This window comes from Microcebus murinus, chromosome 6 (assembly GCF_040939455.1).
Source record: "Microcebus murinus isolate Inina chromosome 6, M.murinus_Inina_mat1.0, whole genome shotgun sequence".
Taxonomy (NCBI): Eukaryota; Metazoa; Chordata; class Mammalia; order Primates; family Cheirogaleidae; genus Microcebus; species Microcebus murinus.
Genome location: NC_134109.1, coordinates 39,679,929 through 39,690,748, shown reverse-complemented (window position 1 = coordinate 39,690,748; position 10,820 = coordinate 39,679,929). Strand labels below are relative to the sequence as shown.

The 10,820-nt window shown below is 38.2% G+C and overlaps 1 protein-coding gene across 3 annotated transcripts in view; it reads left to right on the top strand.

Moving 5' to 3' along the window:
- Positions 1 to 878: 878 nt before the first annotated feature.
- The window catches only part of LRRC9 (leucine rich repeat containing 9), a 119,205-nt gene continuing 109,263 nt past the window's right edge, over positions 879 to 10,820 (top strand). For all 3 annotated transcript variants that reach the window (XM_076003995.1, XM_012785674.3, XM_012785676.3), the window contains exons 1-4: positions 879 to 1,375; positions 8,941 to 9,021; positions 9,291 to 9,509; positions 10,350 to 10,490. In XM_076003995.1, coding sequence (XP_075860110.1) covers positions 8,974 to 9,021; positions 9,291 to 9,509; positions 10,350 to 10,490 — 408 coding nt within the window. In that variant the 5' untranslated portion in view covers positions 879 to 1,375; positions 8,941 to 8,973. The remainder of the gene's footprint in view (positions 1,376 to 8,940; positions 9,022 to 9,290; positions 9,510 to 10,349; positions 10,491 to 10,820) is intronic.

The following is a 10,820-nucleotide window of genomic DNA, read 5'->3' as shown; positions in this document are numbered from 1 at the left end:
AAAACTATAATCTATTGAATGAGACGGCCATCTGGTGACTGACAAAAGCACTACAGACACTATTTTGCATGAACTGATCATAAATATTCCACAGAAGCCAACTAAACCACACACAGTCACAAAAAAAAAGAGCAGCATTGTCCAAAGGAAACATAATGCAATTCACATATGCAATGTAAAATTTTTCTAATAGCTGCATTTTCAAAGCAGAAACATTTTATTTGACCCAACGTATCAAAAATATTACTTCAATGTGTAAACAATATAATTAACTATTTTAATTTTTATTCTGTTGCCTTTCCTTTTCATTAAATTTAGCGAATTAATTTATATTGCTTTTTTCATACTAAGCTTTAAACATACCATGGGTATTTTACAGCACGCCATCAAGTGCTCCATAGGCACACGTGGCTGTGGCTAGCTAGTGGGACACACAGACCCAGAGAATGAAAGGAGAGCTGCAGTCACTTTGGTTTGTCTTTTACCAAGTTCATTCATTTCTCAGCCCCTCTACCCACTCTGAAAAATCTCCCCCTTTCTCCCCTTAAATTCTACTTTATTTTGCAGACAATTTTTGTTTCCTGAACATTTTCGAATACTTAAAAGTCACTGAAAAGCCTGTCCAAGAACGACAAGGCCACCCCTGGAGGATCCATCTCTGCTCCGGAGGGCACAGGGGCGTTCGTTTGCCCGCGCCGTGCTGGGATTCGGCTCGCTGGGCGCCCAGCGGCTACCGGCGGCTGTCAGCTACATTCCCGGAAGGCGGCGGTCCCGGGACGCTGGGGGGAGACTGCACCGGGGTATCAGGGCTCGTCTTGGTCGCCAGGCCGCCTTGTGACATCATAGTTCCACGCCTCTGGAGTTCAAGTCCACACAGGCTCCGGGCGTCCAGGGCCCTAGGGCCAAAGATTTTTCTACACGAGAGAGGCGGGACTGGAGGAGACACCAACTAGTTCCCCTGCCACCTTGCCCCACAAATCGTTGCTTCCAGTCTGGTCCTCCGAGTCGCCGAACGCAGGAGAACCGACCAGCGCAAGTGCGAAGAGACCCACAAACCAGAAGCTCCCTTCGTTTCCCAGGAGCACCAGCGGGGTCTTCCGGCTGGACCCCTGCCTCTGCTGATTGGTTGGAGCGTGGCGCCACGTGATGCAGACTCCGGTCGGCTGCTCCTGTCCCCGCTCCCATCAGCCCCCTCCCCAACTGGAGGTCGCTGTAGGCGGAGAGCAGGTTTCCTGAGCAACCGCAGCAAGCAGTCTGTACACACCAGGCTCGAGGCTGGAGAGGTTGTGCCTGCTGCTAGACAGGTATTAGGAGGACGGAGTGGACTGTGACCTGTCTCGAATTGCCCTGGAATCCATCGTCTCCCTGGGATAAGGTGAGTATCCGCCATCTGGTGGCCTTAGGCGTACATCATCTGTAAGCTGGCGGGGAGTCTGCTCCCCTCGCAGGCCTTCTCGGCCCGCCACCTGGAGGAAGACGCTAGTGAAGCTACGTTGAGGTCAAGGGAACTCTGTAATGGGGCAGTGGATGAGAGACAGTGACGTCGTGGCTTTATTGAGGCAGTCCGGGTGACTGGAGCAAAGCTTAAGAGGAGGAGGAAGGGGGGAGGGTGACCTACAGCCACCTGTGAGCCTTTACTGCACCAGTTAAGGTTCTGGGTAGGGGGAACCAAGTACTCCCTGGTCAAACCTGATACTGCTCATCTAGAGCCGGAAAAGTGTTTGTTCGGCCCATCAGTGATAATTGATGGATTCTGATCCTTTTATACCCAATGAGGAAACAGTTTGACCATACAGGGCTTCTACTTTGCAGAAAAGCAATTTGGTCTTCTCAGAATGACACCCTACTCAACTCTCATGACAGACAGAAACATGGTCATTTATACTCTGATTATTACTTTGAATGATCGTGTAGAAAAAATATTTCTTTAAATCATACCATACATTAGCCGATGGCATGACAATTAATTGAAACCATTCAACAAAATTTTATTGAACACTTAGCATGTGCCGGGCACTGTGATAGGTTCATAGTTCCAGCTCTTAAGAAACATGCAACCTAGTAGGGAGGAAAGAATTGGGAACATCACAATACAGAGTGGCAGGTGCTATATACAGGACATGTGCACACTTTAATCAGAGTCACAAGGAAGAGAATGCTTATAATACTACCAGAGAGAATGAAAATCTTTACAGACTTTGAGTTAAATCTTTAAGGATGTGTGGAGTATGCCATACAGTCATGGATAAAAGACATTTTAGGGAAATGAAACAGCATATGCCAAAATACAGAAACATCCCAGGCAGTTCAAGGAACTATAGTTGTGGCCTGAACCTACAGTGCTCTGTGGAGGTTGTGGTTGATAAACTTAAAAGGTAGGCAGGAATTAGAGCATGGAGACTGAATACCTTCCAAAGGGGTCTAGCATAAGTAGACTTACCTATCAGGAGGCTAACTGTCACAGTAGTGTAGAGGATGGATTGTAGGGAAGTGAAACTCCAGGGAGGGCATCCAGTTAAGGTAAAATTATGAGAACCTGAACTAAGGCAGAGGCAATTGGAATGGAGAGGAGGAAAAAATCTGATAGACATTTAGGAGGTATATGCAGAAGGATTTAATGAGTGAGTGAACCTGGGAAGAAAGTATAAAAGATTGAGAATAAGTCCCAGGTTTCTGACTTGGATAGGGGTCATTTATCAAAAGACGGCATACATTAGAAGAAGCAGACTGGTTGGAAAATATAATGAGTTCAGTTTTGGACATACTGAATTTAAGATGACTGTGACACATTCAAATGGAACTTTTCATTTGTATAGTTGGGTTAGTTGTAGAGGAAAGAGGAAGATAAAGATTTTTCACCAAGAAGGAAACAACTAATTGTAAAAGTAGGTTTGAAATAACAAGTATAGAGAAGCCAAACAGAAAAAGTCAAACCAAAGAAGAAAACATAAAGAAGAGAATCATCAGCATTGTCAAATGCAATGTCCAGCTCAAGTTGAGAGCTGAAACACACTCACTGTCTTTGGCAATTAGAAGGTTATTGCTGACCTTGGTAATAAGATGCTATAATGGCTTGAGGTGTCCTTGGAGTGCAGTGGGTCAGGGACTGAATGGAGATAGTGAAGTGTTGCTAATGATCATCTAAAAGATTTTCTCTAAAGTATCTAAAAATGACTATTCATAGAAAAATATAGAATGGGAAGGACTTTTTTAAGATAAGAAAGACCTAGCATTCATATACAGAAAGAAAAGAGATGCTTGAGAAGGAAATATGAGAATAAATGAGAAAGAGGAAAATTTTACAAAGAAGTTCTGAAAGAGACAGAAGAGGATGAAATCAATATATAAAAAGGGAGATTAATTTTGGACAAAAAGAAGAACACTTCTACTAAAGTAGAAATCAAAAGGAGAGGAGAGAAAGGGAATTGAAGGAATGTACATTTGATGGCATCACTATTGTCTGTTAAAATGGGGACAAAATCATCGAGAGAGAGAGAGAGAGAGAGAGAGAGAGAGAGAGAGAGAGAAAGAGAGAGAGAGAGCCTTGAGAACAGTAGTAAAAGTTTAGAAAGTCACCATGTCACGAATCCTAGATTTCTAGTCCTACTCTCCTAGGAGAGGAAATTGACAAGGAAAATACAAAACATTTGTTGTTGAAGATCCAGCTGAAGTTAGAGGCCATGCATTTGTAGTGACTTCAGCTCCATGATGGTTATGTGAAACTTTCCAGCAACAAATCCAAAGTGGAGGAGAGAGATGATTGGATCAATCCAAAATTTGCAATTTGAAGGATAAAAGCTATAGAAGTTCCTGGTGGCTCCTGGTTTCCGGGGAGACTAGAAAAGACCTCAGCCTCTTAGATGGGCAGGCCCTGGAAAGAGCTTTCCCAAAGTACAGGAGAGTAGGTACAAGCTGCCCAACAGGCATTCCCCTCTTGTGGAATCAGAAGCTTCATTTGGTAGCCTTGGGTCCATTTGTGACTGGAGAAAGCATATGAGGCTTGTAAGTATCAGGAAGGTCCAAATGCCTCATGATTCAGATATTGTTATGCAAATTATATAATTTGGGGTTCTAAATTAAATTTTGTTTTGCTAATTAACTATCGAACTAGAAAAAGATTTTTTTCCTAAATGAAGGCATTGGTGAAGAGAAAATAAGGCAAAGGGAGAGGAAAGATTGGTATTCCAAATATGCATATTTCTATACCAAAAAAAGTAGTATCCTTGAATAAATGAAGAGCTATACCTTGTTCTTGAGGAAGACTCAATATTGTAAATATGGAAATTCTCCCTAAATTAATCTTTATAATGTAATCTCAATCAAAATCTCAACTGAATTTTTAAAAAATAAATACAAAATAATCATAAATCTTATTTAGAAAATAAGATTTCCAAATTTGGAAACTTCCAAAGAAAAATATTAGGTGGGAATTTACAGTATAAATCACAGTAGTTAAAACAGGATGATACTATACTGGTATAGGAATAGATATAGCTAAGGAAGAGCACAGATTAGAAAGCCCCAAATTTGGCCCAAGTATATATGATCATTTCGAATATAACAAAGAGAACATTTAATTCCTTCTGTAATAGATATCTTGAACATAGACTAGATAACTTGGATCACCATTTAGTAACTTTGGAGGTTCTAAGGGAAGGCTTTGGCCCTTGTGGTGGGCAGCCAGGCTTTCCTTTGCTGCTCACAGACATTAAGCCAGAATGTAGGGGGTTCTCTTCCTATGAGTAGTGGGGTTATAAACCCTCATTTACATGATGTACTCTCTTAGTAAACCTAGGGAGGCAAGACTATGACCTGCGTCTATGTATAGGCCTTTCATGTATCTGAATTCTTTTATTTCTTTAATATTTTAAATTTAAAAAAAAAATTTAGAAAGAGAGTCTTGCTCTGTCACCCAGGCTGAAGTGCATTGTCATGATCACAGCTCACTGCATCCTCCAACTCTTGGGCTCAAGCAATCCTCCCTCCTTGGCCTCCCAAAGTGCTAGGATTACAAGCATGAGCTACCATGCCCAGCCTTCTATATTCTTTCAGGTTGCTCCTTACTAAGTAATCCCTTGTCTGACACCACTTGAAGCTAGTGCTGTAATATCTCCGTGTTGTCCAAGAATGGGGTAAAGTTGCAGTTGCCAATGGGAAGCAAGGAAGGAATGAGCAATATTACCTTCAATATAGGTCCATCATCTAATCACTCTCACTACTCCCAGTACTCCCACCCTACTCCAACCACCATCCTCTCTCACTTATATTATTCCGACTGCCCATTAACTGGTCTCCTTGCTTCTGCCCCTGACTCCTACAGTCTACTTTCAACAGAGTAGCTGGAGTGATCTTTTTTTTTTTTTTTTTTTTTTTTTTTTTTTTTGAGACAGAGTCTCGCTTTGTTGCCCAGGCTAGAGTGAGTGCCGTGGCGTCAGCCTAGCTCACAGCAACCTCAAACTCCTGGGCTCCAGTGATCCTTCTGCCTCAGCCTCCCGGGTAGCTGGGACTACAGGCATGCGCCACCATGCCCGGCTAATTTTTTTTTATATATATATATCAGTTGGCCAATTAATTTCTTTTCTATTTATAGTAGAGACGGGGTCTCGCTCTTGCTCAGGCTGGTTTTGAACTCCTGACCTTGAGCAATCCGCCCGCCTCGGCCTCCCAAGAGCTAGGATTACAGGCGTGAGCCACAGCGCCCGGCCATGGAGTGATCTTTTTGAATATTTAAGACAGCTCATATTACTCTTCCACTCAAAGTCTTTACATATCTTTCCATCTTCTTCATACTGCAATCCAAATCCTCTAGAAGGGCTTACAAGATAGCACATGATTAGGTCCCAAAATACCTCTCTGACTTCACGTCCTACCAGTCTCGGTTTCCCTTAATGTATTCTAGGCACATCATTTTCCTTGCTGGTATGCAAACATGCCAAATATACTCTCACCCCATTTTTTTTGCAATTGCTAGTCCCTCTGCTTGGAAGCATTTTCCACAGAGTCTCTCATGGCTTACATTTCCTTATTTCCCTTAGTTCTTTGTCCAGATTCCACCTTCTCAGAGAGATCTTCTCTTTCCTCCCACCACTTTCATTCTCTGACTGGTACATATTAGGCCCTCAATACCTATATTAATGAATGAATGCATGAATGAACAGAGAGTCTTGTGTATTAGGATAATTTACTGGCTGTATTTTGTGTGTGTGTGGTGCTAGCTGGGGTCCCTCTCCTCCTTCTTGACTTAGTGTCTTAGTTCATTGTATGCTGCTATTTGCTTGAGACTGGGCAGTTTAAAAACAACACAAACTTATTTCTCATAGTTATCAAGGCTGGGAAGTCCAAGAACAAGGCACTAGTATCTGGTATATGGTACGGATCATTTTTCTACTTCTAATATGGTGCCTTGAATGCTGCCTCCTCCAGAGGAGAACAGCACTGTGGTCTCACATGGCAAAAGTCAGAAGGATAAAAAAGAGATGACCTCCCTCCATCGAGCCCTTTGAAAAGGGAACCTAATCCCTTTCATGATAGGAGGGGCCCTCGTGACCTCTTTAAGGGCCCACTGCTTAATACTGTCACATTGTCAGCACCTGAATTTTGGAAGGGACACATTCAACTCATTGTACTCATTATAGGGGAGCAATGTCCCCAGTTTACAAAGCCTGAATGCAAATATAGACTGTGTGTAGTTTTACTGGTACATATCTCAAAGTCCTTTGATTTGGTCCCTTATGTATGGCCCACAACTACTCTTTTCCCAACCACTGCTGCTCTGAGCTTAAGGACTTTTTTAGAATGGTTTTGTGAAACTTTTTTCGCTAGTACCTTGAATTTTGATCTGCTTTGTACTGATGGGCTTTTTTCCCAATCTGATGTCTTCTTTGTCATTTTTAAAACACCTTTCTCAATATTTCTGACAAACAGTGCTCTTTTCCTATCACTGCTATATGTTTCTTTCTTATTTTCATATTTCTCTAGTCATTCTAGTGGGATTTGGGGGAGGAAGGTGGGTAAATACATGGACTTAAGTCATCAACTTTTTAAATTAAAATTTTAATTTATGTATATATACCTGTACATGTACATAATTTTGCATAAATGAATAAAAGTGAACATATAAATGCTTTTTAAATAAAGATTTAAGTAGAGATTACACAAATCTTAGGTATCTAATTTTATTTTCTCAAAGCAAACACATCACTTTAACCAGCACTCAGATCAAAAAACATATTGTGGCCGGGCGCTGTGGCTCACGCCTGTAATCCTAGCTCTTGGGAGGCCGAGGCGGGCGGATTGCTCAAGGTCAGGAGTTCAAAACCAGCCTGAGCAAGAGTGAGACCCCGTCTCTACTATAAATACAAAGAAATTAATTGGCCAACTGATATATATATAAAAAATTAGCCGGGCATGGTGGCGCATGCCTGTAGTCCCAGCTACCGGGGAGGCTGAGGCAGAAGGATCACTCGAGCCCAGGAGTTTGAGGTTGCTGTGAGCTAGGCTGACGCCACGGCACTCACTCTAGCCTGGGCAACAAAGTGAGACTCTGTCTCAAAAAAAAAAAAAAAAAAAAAAAAAAAAACATATTGTTATGAGCACTGCAGAATCCCAGAAGTCCCTGCTTTGCCTACTCCTAGTCACTAAGCCCTGAAAGGTAATCAACATCCTGACTTCTAATACCATAGATTAGTTTGTTTTCAAATTTTATATGAATTGAGTCATGCTGTATGTGCTCATTGTATGTGTGTGTCTTCTTTTGCTCAACATTGTTTTTATGAGAATCATCCATGTTGTATATAACAATAGTTATTCTCATTCCACTTTTAGGTATAAACCCAAAAGAAATTTCTAACTATGACCTACATGACAAAATGTTCAGCATTATTTAGCCCCCACTGGAAATAGTCCAAATGTGTACCAACAATAGAAAGAATAAATAAATGATTATACATTCATACTATGCAACATTAAACATCCTTTTACAAAAGCGCAGTTTTTTCTTTTCCATTTTTGCCTTGATCTATTCCTAGCCAACATTCCTATTCCAGCCACATCAGCTTTCACCTGCATCTAAGGTTACTCATGTTAACAACTTGGTATATATATTTCTATGTTTTCTCCTGATGTCATATATACACACACATTCATATATATATGTATACATTTATACATGTATATACAAATATCTATGGAGGAGTTGTTATTATAAAAAGTGGGATTATAATATGCACCATTTTCTACATCTTGCTTTGTCATGCCATCATATTGAAACCAAGATTCCTATATTCTTTAGATAGTATATGTATGGATTAATATAATAAAAATGTTAAAAATTATGAAAGTTTGTTTAAATTTTATTGAAGCTATTTAGCTATTAATTGGTTCATATCATCTAGAATGAAGAAGTTAGAGAATTCATTTTAATAAACATTAATTACTATGCCAAGTATATTGCTAAGCCCTGTGGATTCTTCTCTTTGATAAATACACTTAGAGAACTGTGTTCAGTTTTGGACACCATAGTATAATTCAAAGGATAAACAAGAGCCTGTTCAAAGAAGAGAAACAGGAATATCTAGTGAGAGAACTAACAACTTGAACTGGGAGGTGAGGTAAGGGTATAGATGAAAGATGACTATTTTCTTTAAGTATTGAAGGATCTTTATGTGGAAGAAAAATTATACTTGTTTTATTTGAACCAAAGAAGTAGAATGACAATAAAGGGGAGAAGTTATGGAGAGACATATTTAAATTCAGAATAAAAAATAACCTTCTAAGAGGAAACTTCAGAGATAGAATGGAATCCCTTGGGATTCAGATAGATACTTGGTTATATACTATATGAAGATTTCAAGCCTCAGGTAGGTGGTTCCTTTAAGGTCCTGTTTATCTTAGAATGACATGACTCTAGTATTTATTTAAATTTTTCATTTTCCTTGACAGATATAATATTATGATCATTGTTTTTAATGGAAAATGATTGAAAGTGAAAATCTAAACCAAGAAGAAATAATTAAAGAACTGGTGAGTCAAAGCCAAATTTTTTTCAACATTTGTGACAATATTTAATGGAACATTTTTATGATCCTTTCTAAAGCTGGAAGGGTTATTGAGTGATTTCTTTTATCTTGTGACTTTTGAAAACAGAAAAATCACATATGTGGTACAACTTTCTTTCTTATGAGAGTATAAAAATGGCATCATTTCAATTGACAATTTATAATTTCTAATGGCAAAAGTCTTTTTGTATCTTCTAAAATAAATAATAACCCAATTTCTTTCTCTTAAAACAGTGTTTGTGCAATGGTTTATCTTATGAGATGGTTATACAAGAAGGATCCGACACTTCAAAACTGGAGATGTTTTTCTCAGGGTATCCTCGCATAGTTGGATTGTCATTGTTTCCTAACTTAATAAGTCTTACGATTGTTGCTCAAGATATAAAAGAAATTTCAGGTTTAGAGACTTGTTTACAACTTAAAGAACTTTGGATTGCTGAGTGCTGCATAGAGGTAAATCTAAACATATAACCTTATGTGTAGTATTTTATCCTGAAAACTTTGGTTTGGGAAAAATAATTTATTGAAATATATGTATAAGGTGTGGGTCAAAACAGATAAATGGACAAAAGATAGAAATTGTACAAAGGAAAATCTATAAATAAGGAATTAAAACATAAATATATTCTACTTTTTGGTAATCAAATCAAATCAACATAGCCAGTATTACTTAATAGTAACATTGGCTTACTTAGACACAATTGGTTGTTCAAATTATAACATCTATTTTGAAAAACAATATTACAAAATGTATCAAGAGCCACAGAAGTGTACGTACATACTTTTTGACTTAGAAATCTCTATTCTAAGATTTTATACTAGAGAAGTAACTCAACAACAGAAAACAACTATCTGCCTGAAGATATTTGTTGCATTATTTATAATAGCTAAAAATGTGAAACATACATATGTCACACATGGGTAATTTTTAAGAAAATTATAAACTACAAGAAATATTTTATAATTATTAAATATTATAATTTGAAGGATTATAGAAACAATTTTAAGTTTAAAAATCTTCCAGATGTATGTGCATTATGATTATAACCACATAAAAGTAGGCCTAGAGTTGATTAAAATTTAAAGAGAACATGCAAAGTTGAAAATAATTGTACATAAGCGGAAGGACGATATGCTTTTTCTTTTAAAAAAATTAGTTCATTTCCCTGGATATTGATTTTGTAATAAAATGTGACATTTAAGAGAAAATGCACTTAGAAACCTACTTTATTGAAAGGATTAATGGCAAAATATAAGCTAACACTATTCTGTCTCCCCTTTATTTTTTTACAGAAAATTGGAGGTCTTCAGGAATGTAGAAATTTGGAAAAACTATATTTATATTATAATAAAATTTGCAAAATAGAAAATTTAGATAAATTAATCAAATTGCAGGTTCTTTGGCTAAACCACAATACAATTAAAAATATTCAGGTAAGATAATTTCAATGATTGCTATGTAAATCCAATTACTACTATGGAGTTAAAATCACAATGAACAAGATTATATTATGGTTAAGGCCAGAATACCCATGGCTAGTATAATTATTGTTGTTAAAAAGAACTAACATGTATGTAGCATTTAGAATGTACAGAGAGCTTCTTTTACATCACTTTCTTTACTCTCACAACAAACCTGAGAGGTAAGGTGGCGTTATTCCTTCTTTGAGGTTAACAAAAAAAAAAAGAGGGTTAGAGACATTGCCAAATCTTGCCATAATCATTGCTATAACTTGCCAAAGATTATGAATGTATTCTGTGTGA